The 24802-nt window shown below is 40.5% G+C and overlaps 2 protein-coding genes across 7 annotated transcripts in view; both read right to left on the reverse strand.

Annotated features, from left to right (window-relative positions):
- The window catches only part of LOC311258474 (arf-GAP with coiled-coil, ANK repeat and PH domain-containing protein 2-like), a 54389-nt gene extending 52316 nt beyond the window's left edge, over positions 1-2073 (reverse strand). For all 6 annotated transcript variants that reach the window (XM_084354767.1, XM_084354764.1, XM_084354765.1 and 3 more), the window contains exon 1: positions 1670-2073. In XM_084354767.1, the coding sequence (XP_084210893.1) occupies positions 1670-1722 (53 nt within the window). In that variant the 5' untranslated portion in view covers positions 1723-2073. The remainder of the gene's footprint in view (positions 1-1669) is intronic.
- A 2159-nt stretch (positions 2074-4232) lies between these two features.
- Positions 4233-23295, reverse strand: ppp1r2 (protein phosphatase 1, regulatory (inhibitor) subunit 2). Its single transcript, XM_084354804.1, has 6 exons — positions 22945-23295; positions 13564-13671; positions 13062-13145; positions 10110-10219; positions 8241-8429; positions 4233-6977 (listed from the first exon to the last, which is right to left on the reverse strand). The coding sequence occupies exons 1-6, from the start codon at positions 23073-23075 to the stop codon at positions 6958-6960; spliced, it is 642 nt and encodes a 213-aa protein (XP_084210930.1). The 5' UTR covers positions 23076-23295; the 3' UTR covers positions 4233-6957.
- Between the last annotated feature and the right edge of the window lie 1507 nt (positions 23296-24802).

A 24802-nucleotide genomic window follows, 5' to 3' on the forward strand; every position in this document is an offset into this window, starting at 1 on the left:
AACATCTGTTCCTCGTTTCTCTGTGAGAGGATGTTTCAGCAAAGGGAGCGGGGGCTGAGGGAGGAAGGAGTGAGAGAGGGAGGCGCTTTCTCAAAACTCTGGATAAATGAAGCGAGAGTGAGGAGGAAGTCGAGAGCAAACGTCCCATTTTTCACAACATTTAGGCTGACGAATTAAGAGGAAAGAAGAAGTTGTTACTGAGTTATGATGTCAGAAGTGACTCTGCTGCCAGGAATACATCACGTGACAAACCGGCTGAAGGGGACATTTTGGAGGGGACTTCGGAGGTCTGCCGTCATGCAAATACCCAATAATAGGTGTATTAATAAAAATACATGATTGTTAAGGTTGTACCGCCTGAAGTGGCTGGTGGGAGAGGACAGCTGAAACAATTAATTGAGTAGTTGATCGACAGAATATGAATCAGCAATTATACTGCTCAAGTCATGTTTTAAGAAAAAATTATTTAAAAAAATCACTGAATACAGCTACTTTAATGTGATCTTTCGCTGGTTTTCTTTGCCTTCTACAGTAATAAACATTACAGCAGTTATTTTCTTGCATTTTATGACTCAAACCACGTAATGTGGGTGGTGGAAGAGGAGGTTTGAGCTCTGTACAGCTGAAATGATTTACAGAGTATACGATGGACAGAAAATTAATCAACAACTACACTGCTGAAGTCATGTTTTAAGAAAGACAGACAACAACTCATTGATTATAGCTACTTAAATGTAACTGCTTGTTTTCTTTGTCTTTTATGGTGTTGAACTCAATGACTTTGGGGTGTTGGACTATTTGAGTATGAAACTTGGGCTTTGGGAAACTGCAATGAACATTTTTCTTACTGCTTTCCTGCATTTTATGGCCCAAACTGGCTGATAAGAAGGAAGCGTGAGTGTGAACTAATAAAGTAGTCGATTAATAGAAAATGAATCAGCAACTTTGCTGCTTAGTGACTGATTCAAGCATAAATGGCTACTCAGCTGTGACCATTTGCTGGTTTTCCTGGTCTTCTACAGTATTAAACTCAACGGTTTTGTGTTGGTAGACTACCTTGGTCTTTGGGAAATTGTAATGGACATCTTTCTAAATATATTCTTACAGTTAACTGACTGACAGATTAACCCATGGTTAAAATAATATAATTGCTAGTTGTAGCCCTAGTGTTTTATCCTGTCGATACAAGCTGACAAAAGCATACAATCCCAGTTAAATAGGAAGTATGAAACATTGTGATATTCTGCACACAAGAAAAAAAAACAAAGCTGGGGTGTCATACAGTTTAGTACAGTAGGCTTGACGTTTTTAACAATGGCATATGAAGGCCACTGGCACAGATTGTGACTTCCTGCATTCATATTTAACACATATTACCATCCTTACATAATTTATAAACTGAAAACAGGCACTGGCACAGCTTGCCACTGCTCATATATGCGCACCACACACCGGCCAGTGAGTTTATGTTTGCTTTCCTGCCCCATCAGGCAGCCTCCCCGGCTGGCCCCAGCTTTCTTCGAGACAAAAATAGAAAAGTGGCAGGCAGCAAACAGCTAGCTAGTTACTGCTGATTAACGAAGGTTAGCAGGGCAGCTAGCTGGATACTTTTCCCTGTGATAAATAAATGACCATTAAGAAGGACAAAAGCCTGGTTGTCATCACTCACCTGAACCGCGGGGAGTCCTTCAAACATTCCTCGAAATCCACAGTTATCTTCATTTTGCCGCAGTGAGTCAAACCCGCAGACTTGCGCTCTCTTTGATTAAAGACAGTAATCCAGGCTCAGTCTTACGGGGCTAATTAGCTTGTTTGCTAACGTTACTGTACCTCTGTCCGACCAGCTGGCTCCACTCTGTCACCGCTCTGCTAGCCAGCTAGCCTCAGGGGCCAGCAGCTACGATTAAAAAGTCGCGGCAATGCGACCCATAAACGACTGTGTGTTGAATGTATGATTGGCAAAAACGCTACAAAACTGTCTGAGACGCAGCGGTCAGTCCCGAAAACAGAAAGTGTCGTCCGGGTAGCTAGGTCATAGCAGCCAGTGGGAGAGGAGCTGTTCTTCAACGCACATACTACAGACCCGCACACAGATCGTCTACACTGGGAACAGATGGATCACTCCGCATCTGCGATACAGTTTATGGAAATGGGCTGAACTTTGGTCTGACATTAACGGAAAAAGAAAGAGGAAGTGGTCTCTGTTAATGTACAGCTACAATACAGAATAATACAATAAAAAGATAATAAAAAGAAGGAAATTGTCAGTCAGCAGCATGTGCAGCCAAGATTGTACACCCAAATCATATTGTAAATTAAAATAAAGCACCACCCAGTGCGTATGCCACACACAGTCTGAATTATGAGGAACCCTTCTGGCATATTTTTAAAAACTGAATGTATTGGATGAGTCTATTTATTGCAAATGCCATTTCCAAAAATAAAGAATATCCATAATCCAACACAAATGAGAAGGAAGATTATTGGATGTTAATTATAGTAAGATAAGGTATCAATTTTCTTCTTAGGGGATTTTCAAGTTTAGACAAATATTTTCAGACTTACTCTACTTAATTTTTAGTCTTACTGATAATTAAAATTAAGGCTGAATGCTGTTCATTCTTGGCAGTGTGGAGGAGGCTTTGACACAGTACTGACTCTCCAATGCTCAGGATGAGTCATCTGATGATCACTCTTCTATATATCTTTATGTTGTTTTAACCACTGATGGTTGTATCCGATGATGATGGCTGGATGTTCACAAAGATTTATGTTCTGCTGGCAGCCACTGATGTGAATGTTCTATGTGTGGTAGATTTTGTTTATGTTTTCTGTAATTTATCATGTTTATTTATTCAAGCTAGTGAGCATAGATATACAGTATGTTATTATTATTATTATTATTATTATTATTATTATTATTATTATTATTATTATTATTATTATTTCATTAATAGCTATATAAACTTCACTATATATTCACTATACTATAAAATGATCACTCTGAAAACTAGTCAAGAGCGATCCCTCCGCATCCGCCTACACGATCTTCGCATGAGTTGACAGGCGCTTCCTGATCCATAGGAATGAGCCGCTGACGCTGCCGGAGAGAGAGACCGTCAGGACGGCCTCCGCACGACTTATTCCTGCCCTCAGTGTCCTACACTGTTCATTTAATCATCAATCACCACTCGAATACAAATTCTCCAACCACTAAAACCTTTTTTTAAAAAAGACCAATACGTTAAACAGTCGGCTTTTCTTTTTCCAAGGATGATACACATCTCCGGCCAGTTGCGTTGAAACGCTGTTTTGCGGTTGAATGAAACACCAGAAACGTTCAATCTTCGCTGTAAACCCACTCTGGACCAAGCATGCGGGATAATCCCTCTACGAGCGCGGTCCCCTGCTCTATCCTATTAGGATTACTAGAAATCCAACGGGAGCGGAGGATGTGTTGTGGGACAGCGCCATCTGGTGGTCGATGGAGTACATATCCAAACACCTGCAGTGTGCAGTGGACACACAACAGGACATGACATTGTGTATTTGTGGCAGAATCACAGCAAGTGTTTCAGCCGATAATTGAAATACTCATCATTTTTAGGTAAATTGGCACATTACAGTATTTTGTGTTTTATTGTGTGTTTTTAAAGGAAAAGTTCACCCAAAAAAAAACGGGCTGTGAAATCCCAGTAAGAGCTAAGAGCGGTGATGTAATTCCCCATTTATGTACTGCAGTGTGTTTTGTTATTTATTTTCCTGGAGAACTGCAACCTTTTTATTACTTATCACAAGGCAAATAACTGTAAAGAGTGTAAATATGACAATGCGTTTATGTCCCATATGGGTCAAAGGAGGTAGATGGGGATTTGTTTGAAAGCATAAAAAAACAACTGAGAGAAAACGTAAAATGGCACCATGCAGCTTACCCAGCATAATTCAAGTCTCTGGACTTGTTTTGTCCTTTTTGCCACATGATGGTCACAACCTGGAGGTCAAGTTCACTTACAGTAGATTGTCATTTTCTTCAATGAATGACAAGAAACAGGGGAAGAAAAAACATCAAAGCCAGAATTAAGACAAAAAGTTTACAATTTTTGCAAGAACAAAACCAGTGTAATTCATGTCTACTAGAGGCTTTAATCAGAGTGAAAGTTGGACCTGATTTTCTGCATCATTCAGCTTTAAGGTGTCTTCATCTTCATATCAAACATAAGCCACAACAGACAGTAGTTCCTAAACATTTGTTTAATGGTAGGAGACAATAACAAAACAGAATACACACAATCTGATGCTTAAGAACATGCAAACTAGAAATACAAAAAAGTCATGGATTCCACATCCAAGTCATTTTGAGACAGACACACAGAGCGCAGAGTCCTGGGACTGCTTAGCAGTCTGTCATCGTTAGAAAACAAACCAATCAGGGCAGAAGTGGCGCGAAAAACAAAAAGCTAGACAGTGAGGCAAAAGAAACCCGGCACAAAACAACAGTAACATGGAGCATAGCCTGTTCATTTTACACACATGTACATAAATACATAAGAGGCACATTTGACAGGTAATAACCACCGACGGAGGTGATCATGTCAGACATGTTTCGGACGATCTTGTCCTTCTGTCTTAAGTGAGAAAATAAACAAATCATATCAGCTTCTCTGCAGTTGTCTTTATTGGAATCTGGATGTACAGACATGTTCCTGTTTCTACTCAGTATAGAGTTTTTGTTGGTTGGTGGTTGAAAGGGAGTCGCTTTAACCTCTGTTGTGGAGAGAAAACACCACCAAATACTAAACTACGAGAACAAAAATGTTTGCAGAAGTCACACCGCTGGTCTTTGATGTTTTGTGTCTCCATAATACAGAGCTCAACACTATCAATCACAGTGAGGAATTAAAGGGTCCGAAGAAAATTAAGAGATCACAACACATGAAATACTTGGGGTTCTTACATACTTTTACTTCTCCGTTCGACACATGCATGCCCCTTTTCCACCAAATCAGCTCTGGTTCTTGAACCGGTTCTGTTCAAGATTCATGGAACCTCGGTGCTGTTCTCGTTTCCACCAGTTTTGAGCAGATCTATTGTAATCAAGGATGAGTAATCAACAGAGGGCGATGCACATGTCGACTTGGGTCAGTGCTTCAACTTCAGGTCAAGGAAAAAGGAAATTTGGTCGAAATGCTCCGAACAGCTCAAAATTAGGTGCGCAAACCAGATTGAAACTGGTTCATGCTGGTGAGAAAAGCCCCCACAGTAGGTGTACACTGGGGATAGCCCCCCAGCAACTGACAGTCTACATCGACTTTTTTCTTCAATACTTCCAACTGCTATCCAACATTTTTTTAAGACTTTCTTCGCTTAAAGAAACCCAGAACATTACAAACAAACGCCTCTAATAAGCCTTAGTGGTCAACTTCACCGCCGACATCTCCTTTAACTTAAGTCAGTAGCATCAACTCTTTCTTTGACATTCCCAAGCTGCGTCGTACAAGACACTTAAGTAGATCAGACAACATTAAATAAAGCGTGATGAAGAAAAACACAAACTAGAAGGTTGTAACTTCCTCAGATTCAGTCTGGTGAAGCTCTAATCCAATTAGAAGTTTAACACACAAGTCGTTAAAGCAAGAGCACAGTGAGTGTTGGTTTCTTCTTTGTCAGATCTACATCAGAGCCTGAAGACGGGACACTTTCCTCTTTATCAGTAGCACGTGCTGTACCTCAGATGTGGGACTTCTATGTTGTCCCTTCTATTATCTTGGAGATAAAATGTCTTAAGAGCCAATCTCATTACCTTACAAACACAGGGGCCACAAGCCTGACTCGATTTGAAAATTTTGAAAAGCGATCACAGGCTTGTTCTCTAATCTTCTCCACAAATGAAATGATGTGCAGGGAGTGAAAATTAATTTAAATGCAGAGTTTTTACTGCCTCTTGATAGACAACCGGTAGCCAAATTTATCAGTGGATTCAATTTTGGAAAAAAGGCCCACAGTTAGGTTTCCATGAGGTATACATGTTTTTTAAAATTGCCAGAATTTGAAATGAGGTTTTGTGTGGTGTCCTTGCTTGTAAAGAGAAAACATGAAATAAGACGTCCAAAGTGCCAATTTAATAATTACAATCTGTGTTGTTTCACTTGCATACACGTGTCGATTAACAGTATGATGTCAAATTTGGATTTCTTTTTAATAATGATTTTTTTTGATGATGTCCTGATGTTGTCTTGTACAATTAGACTAATATAAAGCTTCTGAATTATCATATCAATCCTATGCAAATATGTATAGCTTACCTGAGTCACCAGGTAAGCCAGCAAAAACAACCAAACTGGTCATCATCGCTAAAAGTACTGAAGGAGGACAGAAAATGCAACAGAGAGTCGGGTCACAAAGCAAAACAAAAATAAAAGCCGTCTGAAGTGCGCCCAGTATAAGCGCCGTCGTCATGTCTCAGATATGCCTTTACTGAGGCCGTGGGGTTTCCCCTGGCTTCCTCCAGGGCTGACGTACTGGCTCTGTGGCCTGGGGACTGAGGAGCAGCCAGGCGGGAGTCCTGGCCATCCAGCATTTTTGTTCTTTTTTTCTTTTTTAAAAAAAGGCCTTGATCCTCCTTTCAGGGTCAGAATCACATATTCTTCAGTCAGTCCAGACGAGGTGGGAGGGGGGAATTCTTGGCAACAGGAGAGGAAGGAGGAGGAGGAGGAGGAACAGTCTTCTTGTGTGTTGTACTGATACTGGGAGTTCAAAACAGTGTGTTTGAAGGTTATATTGCACAGTTCTAAGGAACAGTAGAGACAGACAGGTGACCAGGAGGTTATTGGCTGTTAACGGTTGTTATATGGGTGGTGAAGCGGTGTCTGCTGTACAGCCCAGCGTTAAAACACAGAGCACAGTGGCAATGTTTGTCTGGATCTTCAGCCGACACACAAGGTGGGAGAGAGGCCTCGTCTAGGAGTCCAGAGAGTCAGCTGGGGAACGAACGAGAGACAAACAGGCAGACAGGCATGAGAACAGAGAAATAGACGGACAGACCTAGAAGTTTTTTGTTTCCTGCTCTTTGTACTTTGATCCTCGGAATAGAGCCGCCAGTGGAAATTGATTCATGATTAAAAATGGGTCACATCTCTCCCACAAAAAACTCGACATCACGTTTCATACCTCCAGTTTAATTAGTCTGCAGTTTGTTTTTGCCCTCAAGTGATTTACACTCCAGTGTGTCATTTTCATCTTTTTGCTTTTGATACTTCCTCTGGGGGTCACACACTGTTTCATGTTGGAATCTTTCATTTCAAAATTACATAATTTTGCAAAGTAAAAACTATCTCTCCATTTTTGAAGTCCTAAAAAGAACCAAGTAAACTGGTCTTAATATTTTTTTTTACTATGAAATAGAAGTTTTGGGAAGCCTTCAACAGGTTTGCTGGATTGGCATCAGATATCATTGTGTCTGAGAACAGATCAGTATGTGGTAAATAAAGCCCAATCCTTTATAACCCATTGTGCTCGTATACACAGTGGGTTGAAATAGCATTTCATGTAAACCTCAGAAATGGTCCACCAGTGCCTATATTGGTATTGTTTTCTCATTAGGATGTCATTTCCCAGATTATCCTCAAATGTTCCAAATCTGTACGACCCAAGCTAAAAAGTTATTTTAAGTCTATAAACCATAATAACTGATTAAAGTATAACGTTTTGTCAATGAATAAATCTGACATATTTTTTGTCATAAAAGAAAGGTTATAAAAAATCCAAAATGTTATATTGCCACTGTTGTGTCATTTTTTCCCTGTGGTATCAAGAACAGATAATTTTTAAGGTATTGTATCAAAGTTAGAAATTCCAGTACTGTGCCAACACTAGTACTAGTACAACATGATGACATGAAAGACAGAAGCCCTTAGTGTTTTCCAGCATAGAGAGTGACTGCTTGAACTTTTTATGGTTTTAATGTTTTTGATTGATTGAAAAAGGATAATATAGTAAAAACTAATAAAAAACGATCTCCTGCAGCCACGTAGGGGCTGCATGTGGGAGGTCTGTTTTTTTGTAAGTTTCAACCCTGATGCACAGCTTTGAGGGTAAATGAACCAGAGGGTGGCACAAACAAACAGCAGCCAGCAGTTTGATCTAACCACATTCACATTGACAGTGTGCTTCGTTGAACTGAAATATGTGTTCAAATTATTCACCCCAACATGCTCAGGAACAATAACAGTCTGTCTCCTTACCTTCCTGTGGCGGATCAACATTGATCTCCTCCGCGTCCTCCCTCGCCTCTTCTGTGTCGTCCCTCATCTCTTCGTCGGCGTCTTCGTCATCATCTTCTAGCTCGCTGGCGATGAGCTGGCGAGCCAGTTTGATGTTCAGGCCCTCGTTGTAGTGCATCTTCCTCATCATCTGAAAATGCTTCTTTTTGGCTGCAGAGACCAAAAGCAACAGAGGCATGCAGAATTTAGGGTAGTTAATTAGACTGCTGGCACCGCGCATTAACCACAGTACAAACATTATCCACAGAAATATTTGTGAGCTTTCACGCATGGTTGCTCAGTGAAAATCTTGATGTGTCTCTATTGTTTCTATGATAAACTTACTTTAAAAGAGGTCAAATTCCATATAGGACACAGTGAAGCAACTTATTTTAGTAAACGTTCAAGTGTTCACTGCAACCTTGAGGCAGATGGTGACTGCACTGAAATAAGGTAAAAAGGAGGGTGTAACACAGACTTTATACCATGCTCGGCTCTCTGTGTGTAAGTGAAAGTGATGTGCAACGGACAAATTAGGCAATTAGCATTTAAATGTGCACACACCCGTGACAGGTGGAGATGTGAAGCAAACTGCGAAGGTTGGAGTGGAGGTCATTTTATCCCAGTGCTGCAGTGCAGCTCTTTGGATGGAAGTTTAACACGTAAACAGACCTCAGTCAAGAAACATGTGTGATTTTGTCAGTGTTTATCTGGAAATGGTTGTACTAGCATGTATCTGCTCACAGAACTGAATATAAAAAATATTTCATATAAAACATCCCTCCCAAGGTTATATTATTTGACTAGAAATAAAGACTAAAATAAGTGTGTAAAAAAAAAACATTTTAGCTGAAATAAAAATAAAAATCTGACTTAGAAACATACAGTAATAACTAAATGGTTTTCACAAGCCTACTCACAAAACAATACTGAAGACTAAAATAAAATAAAAAAAATGTACACTATAAAAAACAAAACTGAAACAAACAAACCCTCTCTGGAAACTAACTGAAACTGAATTTAACTAAAATAAAAATGAAAAAAACAAATATAAATAAAAGCCAATGATGAACACAAAACTATAATAACTCTGATCCCTGCATTTTCTTCAACCTGAATCAGCATGTTTTCATCTGCAGCTCTAACACTGATGTTTGTGCCACCTTTCCTCTAGGTGGCACAAGTTGGCTCGTCTACAACTGTGTGTCAAAAACTGCTGAGTCCACAGCTCTGCGGTCGTATTGAAATCGATCGGGTTTGCAGTTTCCAGACTCTTCTCTCGCTTTTACCTGCAAACCTCTGACATAAATATAGAAAGACAGTCGAGAATGGAGAGTTTCCAGAATCTACCCTGTTGTTGTTCTACTGTGTATGTGTGAGTGTGTGCAGCTCGACTGACATCTCTGTATCTGAAATGCAAGTAGAAGGCCAAGGACAGGCAACGGTCAAAAAAGCACGGATACATAGTTTGTGCCTGTGTGTGTGTGTGTCTTGAGGGAAGTCAGCTAAAGGTCAGTAACACAGAACACTCGAGCCTTTTCCCAAACTGATCCCTCTCCGCTGTCACTCTGCATTTAGTCTCCCGCTCAGCTGCAGAGGACACTTTGTATTAAGGTGGGGGGTATAAACAAACAGGTGAACTGTGGGATGCCCTCACCACCATCAGCAACAAACAACCGTTACCATGGATACTGATAAACTGCTCTGTCATTCAGCTATCAAGTCAAGACTGGGCTGCACACAACGCGCAACACAACATGATCATTTTATCATCATATGTTCCACTGAAACTTGATAAATGAAGTTGTGAATGGGACCAAATAACAAAAGGTAAAGAATGACCATGTTTACCTTGTTCTTCAGGACTGAGCTCCTCTTCCTCCTCCTCACTGCTCTCTTCCTCTTCTTCTTCTTCTTCCTCCTTCATGAAGCGAGGCTCTGTGCCTTCTGCTGCCACCAGCCTTGAAAAATAGATACAAAGAAAATTCAATTAGAGTGTTTTCATTCCCATATTGCCTTTTCTCTGTTGTGTTTTGACCATGTGAAATAGAAAAAAAAGAGCGAACCATCAATCCCTCACACTAAAGTCATTGTGGATAGATTAAAAAACTTCTGAAGAGGCTTTCTATGGAGAGACATGGGATGAACCGAGATGGAGAGATGCTAGGCGAGGGGGAGGAGAGAGTAGGCACAGTGAAGTGAGTGAAGAGATGTGAGCGTGTTTGAGTACTCGAGCATGAGACAGAAATAACAAGAGTTACTATCCTCGTCTCTCACACTCGCAAAGAGCTTTAACGCAGAGGACAAAATGAATAATGGTTCACGGCTCAACGGATGGTGGTGAATCGGGGCTACTGCCCCGGGGAAGCTAACCATTTACTGTACTACTGTTCTCAAACAAACTGACCCGAATAAGCCAGAAAGAAGACAGTCAATGTCCCTACAGTTTACAAAATGCATCAACAATGGCAGTAGATCTCCAAAGCGAGTGGGAGATAAAGACGGAGACGGGAAGGAAGAGAGAAGGTGTAGGTGGTGGAGTGAATTGTGAAGATGAGGGTTGTCATTTAAGAAAAGCCTAGTTGGATACGTGATGGATGAGAGACGAGATGGAGAGTGGATGTTGGAGAGATGAAACAACGAGAGGACAGAGGAAAAGAGCAGCTGCTGTACTATCTGGAGGGTTTAGCGTAAAACAATGGAAGGCACTCTTGTGTGGAAGTAAACAAAGGCAGCTAATTGACTTGCAAGCCTGCAGCTAATCACTATCCTCTCTGTGGCACACGCTCAAACTAGCTCATCCCGTCCCTGCATCAATGCACTTATGTAAGTGCGATGGCCCACAGGGCATACGCTTCTCAAGCTCCCATTTTCATCCAGGAGAAGAAGCTCTGAGTGGCAGATATACACTTCTTAGCACAGGAAGACTTTTTTTTTTAGGGTCAAGTTGCCCCCCACCTGGAACAAGAAGACATTATTTATCGCCCTTATGCTCTCCGTTTGCTTCTGCTCATCTAGGAGATCCTCCAAGAAAAACTTTTTTTGATGAGATTGCTCAAGTTTTAGTCCAGAATTCAATTTTAATACATATAGTAGTACATACAGTACAAACAAACAATACATACATTGAGTTTTTTGGGGGTTATAAAGACATGATTTTGGGTACATTTGCTCTTTCCAGCTAAGGATTTGTTGATTTGTTAATTATTTGTCATTTCTGAGCGTGAATGAAAAGTCTTTGGGTTTTAGACTGTTGATTGACCAGAAGAAGACGTCACTTCAGACTCTGGGAATTTATAATGAGCTTTCTTCACAATTTTTCGACATTTTATAGACTAAAATATTTGCAGCATTAGAAAGTGGCTTTTGCCCTCCAAGTCTGAGGCATTAACACCAAAATCTTATGGTTATTGATGGATTGTCACTTGGTAAAGATAACTATGCAGCCTCACATACAGACTAAAATTGCTGTTTGATAAAAATGATATTTTTGTAATGCTGGCATTTTTTCTAGGACTTGGCATTGTTTCACTACAAGACCGTAATAACTGTATCGCAAAAAACTGACTAATATTTTCTGGAGGCTGTTGAGCAGCATGCCTGTAGAGCTAACAACTGGTGTGATTTAGAGGTATTCCTTACATTGTATAACTATTTTATCCCGTCATCTTCAAGGCTAATGGGAAACACCCATAAACCCATTGTTCATTGATGAGCAGCTTGAGAATAAAAATTTAGGAAGCAGTTCTATGAAAACAAAGAAACTCTGTTGTTTGATGTTAAACCAACACACAGTGCACTGCTAACCTCCACACAGTAACATGGGGTTGGATCATTTCTGTTTGGTTTATGATTTGTTCTAATGTTTGTGTGTATTAAGCAAAACATATCCTATAGATGTGCTTTTACAGGTGTGTTAACACATTCAGATTATTTCTGTATTAAAACTTCTTGAAAGTATAATTAGAACAAACTAGAACAATCATATTGTGTCCAGACACTCTGACTCTAACCCTAGTTCCAGATGACATATGTTGTCAAAAGATAGAAGATTTGCAACATAAGTTTATGTTTACTTCTTCTTCTTTTGTGTATGTCAAGCCACTGAACAGACCTGCAGTGAAACATACTGCTGTCTGCTCAGTGAGCAGTCTGAGGACTTAGTCTGGGGTACACTGACCTTTACCATCATTCTCACAGCTCTGCTCTCCTTTAGTGGAAAAAAGGAAGAAGTTTGTCAAGGTGCATTTAGTAAACCCAGCCTGAAGCGCTGTCAAAGGCAGCAGTGCAGTCTGGGAGTGAGTGTACAGCCTGATGTGTCTGCATGCTGTATGTGTTTACATGGCACGACTTTCTGCCTGTACAACTCTGTCCTGGAGGCTGCACCTGAGCAGCTGCTCTATTACACCACCACTAACTGGAAGGTTACGACTGGATGCTAGCATTCACGTTTTCAGGGAAGGAAAATGTTTCCACAACAATAGAATTGTAACTTCTTTGGCACTGCAGTCTTTTAATGTTTGTGTGTGTAATGCTGCAGTAAAGTGGTCACTGAGTGTCTTAAAGACGTCAGAGGCTGTACAGTGAATACACTCTTATCAGTTAGTTCTTCATTCTAGTGGGCGGACAAGGACACTGGTGAGTGCTTTTAGGTGTGGCTTATCTGAGAGCAAACAAATATACAGTAAATCAAAGGTAGTGGAGCTGTTACAGCCGCCAGCCTCATCATCCCTCCTTTCACCGCCTGCTTTCTCCCACTCTGCACTTGGTTTGCACTCGCCTCTGTTCACATGCAATTCTTACTTCGATGCCAGGTCATCGGCTGCGAGTCCGCTGTGGCCGTCCGAGTCACTCAGCGCCCCCTCGTCTTCGTCGTCCCCCACCATCCTGAAAGAGGGAATATTAACTGAGTAAAGATAAGCTGAAAATGAGGCGAGGGAGGGAGGGAGGACGAGGATGTGCAGACACAAAGAGAGGCAGACGCCACAGAGACGAGCTGACAGAGGGGATAAAGGGTGGAGGAAGAGGAGCACAGAAAGACCATGAGGAGAGAAAGAGGAAAGGTCTGTGACAAGGGTGACCTTCCCTGCAGCACTCTGACGTACTGGATTACAAACCTGCTGAGACATCCCTGTAACACCAACACACATACCAAATCAACTCTCTCCACTTGCCCTGGTTAGAGCTCTACACTGGTATGCATTTCTAAAAGCATTTAAAGTACTTTCAAAAATCAACCAAATCAAATATTAACAGTGTTATTGGTAGAAACAGACATTGGGAAAGTTTTTCAGGAGCCTCTGACCTGTTGTAAGGTGTGCTGGGTTCGTCTATCTTCATCAGGCCATAGTCTTTGTCAGCCGGATGGTACGTGGCCAGGATGTTCATCTCATCCCATTTCTGGGATTTCTTCCTGTAAAAGGTTAAAAGAAAAAAAAAAACAACAGTGAGAAGAAAATGACGGACACGCACCATCAACTCACCCACCATCGCAGCACACAGACTCCTCCTGGGAGAAGAGTGACCAGATTTAATCTAGGACTGAATGTGCCCCAGTTTTCTCTCAGACTGCATATTTTGGGACCGCACAGACAAAAAGGCCCCTGAATGTCATCAGCCCCAATTTGTGGCTGATGACTGTCAGGAAGTGACATAGTATGTTTTGCTTTTGTGTCAAGGTAATCCAGGTCTGAGCGAGCACTACGGCTGATATAAGCTGTGAGTCAATAGGGTCAAAAGTGACACAACAGTCTCATTTGATACAATTGTTTTTTCTGGAGTTGATTTCTGTTCCACCTCCCTGAAACCCACCTGTTCCTAATCCCCCAAATGGTTCCATTCTCATCTGGGGAGTAAAGGATGTCACCTCTGCATGCTCCACCAGAGCTTTCTGTTCAAAATTACTTTAATCCTTGATTCCCTTTCAAATCCTTAGGGGAAATGAACAGAAACAAAGACCAAATCTGCCCAAAATGAGAAATTTTGCTCAAGAGGATAAAGAGAGAACACCTGTCATTGTAGTCAAGGAGAGAGAAAGTAAAAAAATGTGTTTAGTTTAGATAAAAATGGATTATTGTACTGCCAATTAATGGATTGGTACGTACTTTGTTATACAGCATTTCACATCGTTTCAGTCTTTGATGTCATTGGTTTCCAGTAATGCCTGTGCAGTTTTTATTGTCTCATTAGCACAATGTTTACTTCTTCACATTTATTTTTAATCCCTTTAATTTCCAAACAAACTAAGCTGCAAACTACAGCTATAAATCCAGGTGCTGCTGGGAACTATCCAGCTCGGGTTAAACCACCTCTGCTCTCCCTCACCTCTCCTGCCAAGGTACTGTACATCAGTCCTGACCTTGTTCATGGAACAAAAGGTCAGCTATCATGGGAGACAGGCACGGCAGAGAGATGCTAAATCCGCTTCCTGCTGCTGCACAGCTCCCCTACGACTTTCACTCAAAACAGACCTGAGCCATGCAGACTGAGACTAAGATCAGCTGCAAATCAGAGGAGGTATAAGAAATCAATTTTCATATTCTTTCCTGTTAATATATATGTGGCAAACCCAGCTTCTCTGGCACATCACAGAGTTTAATCCACAGAAATAAACCAATTGAGTAAAATATTGGTGTATAGGTGTTGTGGCCTGAAATGACACACAGCGGTTTGTCAAAAAGGCAATCAATTTGTTTGTGGACACTGAGCCGAGTCAATTTCCCTGGATGCTGCACCAACTCTAATTCTCAGTTCTCATCGCTTTGTTATTCAGCTTTACTTAACAAGCCTTCCTGTGCCTTAAGATCTAAACGAGTGGATGAAAATGCAGACGTACCATAAGCTGCCTTCATTAGGTACACCTAGCTTAAACTAATGCAGCTTAACTGTCCTGTTTTAAACCTGTTTCAACTCTATGATCATTTTGGAGGCTGCAGTTTGTGGCGCTGTTGAAATGTATCGCACTGCACTGACAACTGTTTCTTTCTACTTTGTCCACCCAATTTATATGAATGACTAGGGGCTAAATAACAGAAACGCCTCTCTGCATAATAGACTGAAAAAAGGGGGCTTATGTACTGAATGAGAAATGTCTATACTTGGAAAGAGAGATGGCCGATTTCCTAATCATGAAAGGTACTTTATCACATCTAGAAATGAGGAATTGGTTTGGGCACCAAATGAAGACCAGCAAGACTCATGCACATCAGTTGACACTAAGTGGCACCCAAGGGGCCTAGGGGTTTGAGAAACCACTCTGTACCTACCCTGTAGCTACTTTGTTGGATGGGTTTTTGTTCCTGTAAAGCATGCAAAGGTAGGAAGCCTGAAGACCTCAACAATCTCTACATACATATATCCTACACAGTTTTTTTTTTATTTGCATCTGTGTCCAGAACTGCATCTATATAAAACAAAGTTATGGATAATCAATCAGATTTTTTGAGAAAACATCTGAATCCTAAGGATCATAATATCATTAAAATTATGGCAGTTTTCACATTATGTTACTTAACAAGACAGGACAAATCTTTTGGTAGAGGTAACATCAACATTGCCTCATGACAGGAGGAGAGCTCCATCAACATTTCTAAAGCAAGCTCAGATCTGAGAAGTGAGTTACAATCTGGGGAGAGAGTGTGTGGAGTTACGCAACACATCCCAGAAGCAGCCAACCAAGATCTATTCCCATCAAACCACTGTAGCTCTTAAATCCACTCCAGTCTACTCACTCATTCATCAAAACAACTGTAATACAACGATGATGCACCTGCTTCTGCAAGAGGGAAAAAAAAAACAGACAGACAGCACCGACTACTAGCGCACACTAAATATAGAGCTGTATCTCTTATGTGATGATGACTATCTCTCGAGGGTGGCCAACAGCTGGCGACATAATGCTTCAGGAAAACTCATTAAATAGAGTGAGTCATCATGGAGAGCTGAGCTGTGCTATCAGGTAGCAGAGGGTAGTGAGGAAAGGTCCAGCCCTGTGCCCTTTACTACTGACTGAACCCACCAACAGTAACAATAGCAGTCCTTTGTTTCACAGTGGGGACAAGTAGCTGGTCGACGTGCACAGAATGTGACGCTTCCACATACTGTTTCATGCCAAGAGAAGCGGTAATGGGGGAAAAGCTCATCAATGTTATCTGTTCCATTTCCCAGCCAACAAACAAACTTCATCTGATTATTGACATTATTAAATAATAGGTCCAGTGTGTAGGATTTAGTGGCCTCTAGCAGCGTGGTTTCATATAAAAAGCTCTCTCTAGAATCAATGTTTGATTTGTCCATGCTGGGCTACTGTAGAAACAATAGAAAAGATAACACTCCATGGCTCGGGACTTATTTTTCATACTGGTTGAACTTGTGTGCCTAATTTTTCCATTTAGGTGCACCTGAATTATAAACTGGTGCATATAATAATACATAACAACTTTCTTAACACATTATGTCAAAGACTGTAATCAGGCAAAAGTTGAAAATATATGTTTCAGATTTTGGTTTTGTTGCATGTTCGACCAAATCAGGTGATTATACACTAATAAAAACATAATCAGAAATATTAGATTCCATTTCTACCATTAGATCCTAATAAATAAATCCTACACACTGAATATTTAACTTCGGTTGAATGACATGGATTTTTACCAAATCTAAATGATTTCTTTCTTGAACAACTCTATGTGCTTTTACAAGTCTCTTTTAGAATATTATAGCCCACCTTTGCTTTAACAGACATCAAAAGTGACATCTTCACTGCCCAATAATCTGACAAACAATCTTTTTCAAAGCTCTAAGAGTTACTTAATTTTGATGACCTGCTTGGCCAGATATAAAAAAAATAACCTATATCTTGGTATAACAGTTTGATTATTTTGGAAAATGGGACGTGTGTTTCTGCCCTTCTCTACAGTTGTTTCTTGTGTACACTCAACACTAGTGCAAAACATTGCTCCTTTGGCTCCTTCCTCCGGCAGCAGTAAGCACAATTAAAGATTACAGAAAGTTTGATGGATAGCCAACTAGATTTAGGACTAAAACAGTCTCTTAAGCCCCCAGCATCCATCCAGACGAGAGGAAAAAGTGCCTCAGGGGAGAAGCAGAGTAATGAATTCACTTGCCACATCAGTGGGTGGTCACATTAAGGTCGTGGTGTGGAGACAGGCCATGTTCTCTACAAAATACGCAACAGGATTTTCATTGTTATAGTGACGAGAAAGTAAACTGAGTGTTTGGTGGATTAAAAACTAAATCTAAACTGAGCAAAAAGGCCACAATATGTGCAGCCACAAAACTTCTTGGTTTCCTTTTAACAAATATACACCTTTAGGTGCTGTTACACTAAATATATCACCCACTCCGTACCAAGAATACAGGATATAATAAAGAGAGATAACAAGATATTTTTCCTCAGTATCATATCCTCGTCCCAAAGCCGTTATTGCTCTTTATCACTGTAGACCAGAGATGTTCAGGCACCTGTCGATTCAGACTTTATCAGCACCAGACATTTCATATCAACACAGAAACTGTATTAATTTTCTGTGCCTAGTTGACCTCCACTGACCTGTACACAGGAGGGTAAAATGTCTCAGTGGTCCAAGAGGTATTTTATGCAAAGTCAGTTATTCACATGCCTGCCAGTCAAACTGTCCTTCACACTGTCAGGATGAGGCTCACAAGACAGTGAAGGAGAGATAAAGTTTCATGGAAGCATCGATGAATTATATATGACTGCGTGTGAGGCACATACATCACTGTTAACTAAATAATAGTGGGTGATTGAAGGGATGACAAAAGTGACTCTAAAAAGTGGCTACGTCCTTATGTTGCCATACAGCGCTGAAGGAAATTAACTGGAGCTACAAAGGAAATGGAACAAGTTGGTTCCTATATAATACACACTTTCAAAGTCTGTAGTTAAGTTGACTTCTGCAGACTGTGGTTGGGTCAACCAGCTAGTGATAGTTACAAACAGCAACCACTGATTGTTACCTCATTTGAGTCCTCGTTCTTTCTACAAATCTATGGAGGGAAGCTGAATTGTTTAAACATGGACATGTGGTCGAACAAATCAATGCTGGGTGGTAGGTATTTGTAGAGCTAGTTGAGGATATCCTCTGTGGGTACTGTAGAATGAACGAGGAAGGCAATGCGATATTTTCCACACAATTGAAGGAGATACGAAGGAAAACATGTTTGGGCTGTTGTCAGCTCAAGCTCAAGCTTAGCACTGCTGTCCTGAATAATGGCAGATATATAAAGCTTGCCAATCTTTAGTTTCCTGTCAAAAAGACCACTTCAAAACAGATCATTAGTATGCACAGAGCCCGAGTAGTCAGGAAAATGCCAACTAACCCTGACAAAAGCGCAAAAGTATGCAAGGAGCAAAAAAAAAGAAGTAAATAAAACATTAAAGCAAGACATTATTAAATCATCTGATCAAATAAAAATCAGTTTAGGTGTTTATGCAAATATAAAAGACTGTGCACTGTGAGCATACAGACTGATGCGAGTCCGTATTTGCTTTAACACTGACACTGGCAGCATGGTACAGCTCGGTCAGCTCTTGTTCTTCTCTGTGGATTTGGTGCTTGGCTGCACACAGGATCCTTCCAGAAAAAGTATTTTTCCTCTACTTCCTCACCAGTCAAAGACAGACTATTTTTGTATCAACACAGAAAAGGCTTGGTTCACAGCTGGGAATGGAATTCACTAATATCTGCCATCCTTCGATGGCCTAATTTCTCACGCTGCAGCTCAGAAAGGACTGGTACTGGTGTCTAGACCTGCCGCCTGCATGGAAGAAGCAGGAGGAATGGGACTGACTGGTTACAACAGTACCTGATAGGACATATAGAGAATATAAGCATGAAGCTGATACATTTTGATATTTGCTATCACGCAAGTCGATCTAAATGATCAGTAGCATCACACCCATTTATTTTTTCTAATGACTCCTAATTTGTATTAGATTACATTTTAAAGGGATCAAAATCTCATTATGACTCTAATGAATGACTCAACTGATGACACCGTCAAACCCTACTGTGACAGTGGGCAGACACCGAACATTTAGCAGCATTTGGAAGGTGGGTGGTGTTATTTCATCGCACTGACAGTAAATCACACAGAATTCAAGTAATGCAAAGGCTTAAAAGACCTCATATGTTTGTGCAATTATTTTCTACACTTAATCGCATGAACATATTTTAAGCCTAGTTTGCTGGCAACCCATTTACAATGATGCTTTCTTTTTCAGGTTGTGTTTTGAAGCAGATGTGCTCTGGAGTCTGCAGTCAGGTACACTAAGTCTTGCTCAAGGGCACTTTCGAAAATGTTCGTACCCTGACGTGGCAGTGGCTGCTTTGAAATTAAATTATTTCAATCATAATGCCACCTTCACTGGATATAATACAGCCCAATTTAAGAGCATCACTCAGGGAACTCTGCATGCCCACAGTTTCCTGCAGGCTGAGAAAAGACTGAGGGGTGGCAGTAGAAAAGCAGAGCAGTGAAGTGACTTAACAGGGACTGGTGATCTGGGGCGTTATGTCTCGCTGCCACAGTGAAAATGTCAGTGTCAATGATATCAATGCATAGAAGAAGCCAAGTCTCCAGAGAGAAAAAACAACTCTTGCCAACCTGACCCTGAGGCCAAGCACCTAGTAGACAACATCTGATTTAGCAGTCCTGAGACCTATTTGCACGGGACTAGCATTACCTAGGGACTTGTAGTAATTTGTAACTGTGGAGGACAGCTGTGATCTTAATCCTGAGCGAATCTGCCATTTCCATAATTTGTTAAGTAAAATTCCACTGCATATCTGCCATATTTCGCCAAATAATGAGGTCATGTGATAATTAGTCCCATGCAAAATTGGCATGTCGGTAATTTGGAGTTGTGTTTCTTTTAAAAACATCTGTTTTCTGTTGTCACACAACTGAACAAGTAGGAAATTCTATCTCATCAGTAAGCCACTTTGTGCTGTGAGATCAGCTATACTAATAATTAAAAGCGATGAAAGAGAGATTTGGAGCAACAAAAGGTTGTCATATTCAAGTACAGCAACAAAGCATCTTTTAATTGATCTAAATGAGCTGCAAATGTGTGTTTATGCTTGGAACACATACAGAAAGTGGGAAAATCAAATCTTAACTATATCAATAACTAGAGCTGTAGAAATGTCTTGATTATAAGACGATTCACAAGGCAGACATGGAAGATTCTGCATCAATGCAGAGAAGGAGCATAATCGAGAGTCTGCAGCTTATGTTGATTGTTGATTGGCCGGCCTCAGCGGGACAATTACGTTACATTGCAACGTTGCTCCAACGCTTTGAATTGTTGGGCTAACATTACATATGTAGGAAGTATGTCTGAGGGAGGCAGAGATCAGCAGCGAGTGATAAAAAGATGAACTATGTGATTACGAACGGGCTGGGACGCACAAACTGGACGACACCCACGCCGAGCGTGACTTCTGCTTCGCAACAATGACAAATCCTGCTAGCCATTTTCACCTGAAGCTAGCATCTGCAACCATAAATAATAACTGTTACAGCAAGCCCAGCTAATCAGCCAAGATCTGAGGAGGCGCTGTCAACTTTGCCATCCAGCTGTGTGCAGCAGAGTAAATAAAAGCCTTATATTAAAGCTGCCATGGGAAAACAATATTATTATAGATTAGAACAAATGTGTAAGGCACTGCAAATGGATATATGTTTTGTTTTTGTCATGTTTATGTATTGAAAAGATGCAGCTTTTATTTTGCAGACTGCTGTGGTATGATTATTGGAAGGACTTTCTGAATAAAAGGGAAATTTAAATAATGAAAAAGTAGCCATGTGCAGTTATATAGATCATTCAGGATGCCATACACTGAGATGCATCAAGATAATGATGAGAGGTGAGAGAGATGAGAGAGTTGAGAAAGGTCATGCATCTAGTTTTCACCTAGAGCATGACCCTAAACTTTTAGATTTGCCCTACAATGTTCTTGGCCTCATCTGAGGTGTCCTCATTGACATCCAACACGCTTGATATTTTAGTCGGGTGTCCTCTAAAGAGAGTGTATGAAAGAGCCAAAAGATCATCCTAGCCAACATCAGGGTGGAAGTCATGCAGCGCAATATGAGATGCCCTCTGACAATACATCTAATAGGTGCCTGGACTAAAGGGTACATCAGATGGGACAGGAAACAAGGGGCTCGACAGCAGTTATAATGATAATGTTGATTATTCAACCGCAGCCTGAGCAGAGGTGGGTGTAAGATTATCAGACCAGAATAGTGTTGTTCAACACAGATCTGTCGCTTTTGACCCAGAGTGGGTCTGTTACACAACTGTCAGTGTCAGATGTAATATCAGGTGTTTGTTGCCAGAGATACAACTCGGGGTACACCCAGTCCTGCTCTGTCCACCCTCTGGTTTAGACTGATTTCAGTCTCCAAACTTAGGAGCAACATATATCATACAATTTTAATTTAAAGTTTAACCAATACACTCAGTGCCAAACCAAAATGTGTGCTTTGGAAATGACCTAGATCTTGATTACTAATGTTACATGTAGCAGACAATGTACCTTTTACATATTACCACTTTATACTAGCAGCAGTATCTATCTTTTTTCGTATGCATAAAGCATATTTTGAGTCAGTGTTGGATTGTGTCATTTACAGCAAGCTCACTTCTTTAAGTGTAACTAACATGTTAAGACACTACGAAATTCAAAATTCCACTTTCCATTAGAAAATAGTTTTTTACCACTGGCACGATTTACACTACTCAAAATGAGTAAAGGATATTGGGATATGAGTCCATATATGCATGTGCATGGATACGCAATAAAAGTCAAATTAAATGTGTCGTATTTTTTGGGAGGGGAACAAAACTATTAACAAACTCACAAAATGAAAATTCCGATTGGCACAGAATAAACAATCAAATGAAATACTAAAATATCACAATATGCCTAATTCATTGAGTGGTGGATGTTAATGATTAACCGATAATCGCTTGTTCAGGAAGCTGACTATCAAAGAAACTGCTCAAAATGTGCCCTTGTTTAAAACCTAGATGACATACAGAGAGGCAGCTGACTTTAGGTTATTTAAGGGTTATGACAATAGTGTAAACAATACGTACTATAAGTGGATTATAGCGCGACTTCTGTGTGTATATGGGTAAATTTGTCCAAATATGGGCATAGTTGACTTCGGGTTGCCACTGTTTTACAGTCATTGTTTTCAAGGATTTTTTTAAATTATCATTAAAATGACTTAAGTAGATCGGTGGTAATATTTTTTGTGGGTCAGTGTTCAAAACTAACAATGTGAACATCGTTAACAACCGTTACAACCACACTACCTGTCGTGACGCTGACATTATTGGCTAGCGAACAAGCTAACCTGACAAGCGGCTCTTAGGTGTAAACGTTAGCCTCTGCTTACACATAACATCAAGATGTTATCGGTGAGGAGAGACAGTCTGATAGTCCCGAGACAGAAACAGAGAGTTGTCATAGAGACTTGTCCTGACAGCCAAGGAGGTGACTTTTTCGTGACAGTTAGCCTGACAGGGGAGTAACCGGGAGTATGGTTAGAGAGGCTAACAAGTGTTTAGCTAGCTAACATTACCCGGCTACCACCCTCACGACAGTTAATGTAACGGAAAACTTACTGTTGGTCATCCTCCGAGAGTCCAGGGGCTTGTTCGGGGATCTCTGCCTGTACGTCATCGGGCAGAGATTTGACGTTTGTCCCGCTGTTCTTGTTCTTTAGGATGCCTTTTATCGGCCGGGGAGCTGCCATTCCCACACGCTGTCAGACTGTCACACCGGGCTGCCTCAACTGTTTCTATTCCACCGATATTCTGATGCTGTGATTTCTGCGACTCAGTTACCAAAAGCCAGGTTCGGTTTTAAACATGCTCCCCGTCATAACTCAGTGCGCTTCCATGAAGTCAGGAGAAACCCGGGCAGGATCCTACGTGCTGTGGCAGTCCAGCATGTCTGCTCTCTGCTTGTTCACTGACTGGCGGGGCAACAGCACTACTAGCGGGTCGGCTAAAGCCCACAAAACATCGCGAGATTCTAAAACGTGAGTTCATACGGTCCTGTGAGAATTGTAAATGCTGCCTTTCAGTGCTCGTAAACTTCTGTCACCATTCGCCTTCAGTAAGTAGCAAAACAGTAGTGTAGTGTAGTGTTTTTCTTGGATTCACATGTTTTACATATAGTTAATAATCTACCTTTATCAGATAGTTTGTCATTGTAATCTCTATACTTTCTGATTTTGTTGGGACCTTATTTCAGAAAAGACTTTGTATGGTCGTCAAGGGAGAGAGACAAATCATTTTTATGATCCTGCTTGAATTGTCATGAGTCACACGTATGATGTTTGTTAATTCAAAAGATAACTTTCCAAGTCAAGAGAGTTGCAGTTTTTCATAACACTGAACACAAAGCTGGATTGTATTTTACTTTAATCACGACAAACTTTCTTGACTTGAAAAAGTATCTTTTAAATTGACAAACATCATATGTGTAGTTCATGGCACAAATCAAGTGGGATCAAAAAGTTATTTGTCTCTCTCCTCAAAATGCTAGTAGGCCTATCTACAGACAGCAACAAGGAGACGCCTACCACAGTTAGGTTTGGGCACCAGAACTACTTGGTTAGGTTTAGGAAAAGATCTTGGCAAAAAGGGTGTGTCATATGACGCCTTTTCAAAAAATGTCTTCTTTTTTTTGCCTGTTTTTCTTTTTGTTCTGATCTCAGTGCTGTATCCCTCCCTACATTGTGTCCATTCCCAACATTCTGCATGGATGGGAATGTATCACTTATAACTGTCACTTTAAAGAAGAAAGACACACAATAATACACATTTTCTTATGCAAACAAAAGTATATACTGCAATTCATCCTTTGTATACCATCTTTCATTTCATGCTCTAAACCCCTGGTCATATCTGTACAACCTTGCAGTTAAATATTGTTCGACCATTTATTTGCACTCATCTTGGCTTTATATCTCCTACGGAAGGGATCGTAAAACTGAATGAGCAGACAGATGAGTTGGAGGGTAGAACATCAGCCTAATTAATGTTAATTGAATTCCCCTTGCATCACTGTCTGCTTAGCTCAAGGGCACTTCCATGACAGATTTTCTTTTCCCAGGAAAAGAACATCTGGGTGAGTAGCAGAGTATAGAGTGTATCCAGGCCATCACTCTATCTCTATCCTATAAGTTTTTGGTGCCAGTACCTGAATCTATATATTGCATTATGTACATCATGTCTTGAGTGACCTGAGTCAACTAATTCAGTAGTAAACAGCCCAATGAGAACATTACAAGCAGCCAGTATTGGAAAGTTTTCTTGTTACTGCATTCATAAATGTTTACAATACTTTTGATGTCACTCTTGTTTCTGAACTCTCATAATTATCTGATTTCCAACCACTATCATTTAATTTGTTATCCAATAATTGTTTTCACAGTTGCGTCCAATAAAAAACTCAAAGGCCATCTCTTGTCTT

The sequence above is a fragment of the Pagrus pagrus genome (genome assembly GCF_965226575.1).
Source record: "Pagrus pagrus genome assembly, chromosome: 6".
Lineage (NCBI taxonomy): Eukaryota > Metazoa > Chordata > Actinopteri > Spariformes > Sparidae > Pagrus > Pagrus pagrus.

What these genes read in the sequence shown, in the direction of transcription:
- ppp1r2 (XM_084354804.1), bottom strand. Translation starts at nt 23,075, where the DNA reads ATGGCAGCTCCCCGGCCGATAAAAGGCATCCTAAAGAACAAGAACAGC. An exon ending in CTCTCGGAGGATGACCAACA is followed by an intron (nt 13,672 to 22,944) that starts GTAAGTTTTCCG and finishes AACCTTTTACAG; the next exon opens with GAAGAAATCCCAGAAATGGG. An exon ending in CCCAGCACACCTTACAACAG is followed by an intron (nt 13,146 to 13,563) that starts GTCAGAGGCTCC and finishes TCCCTCTTTCAG; the next exon opens with GATGGTGGGGGACGACGAAG.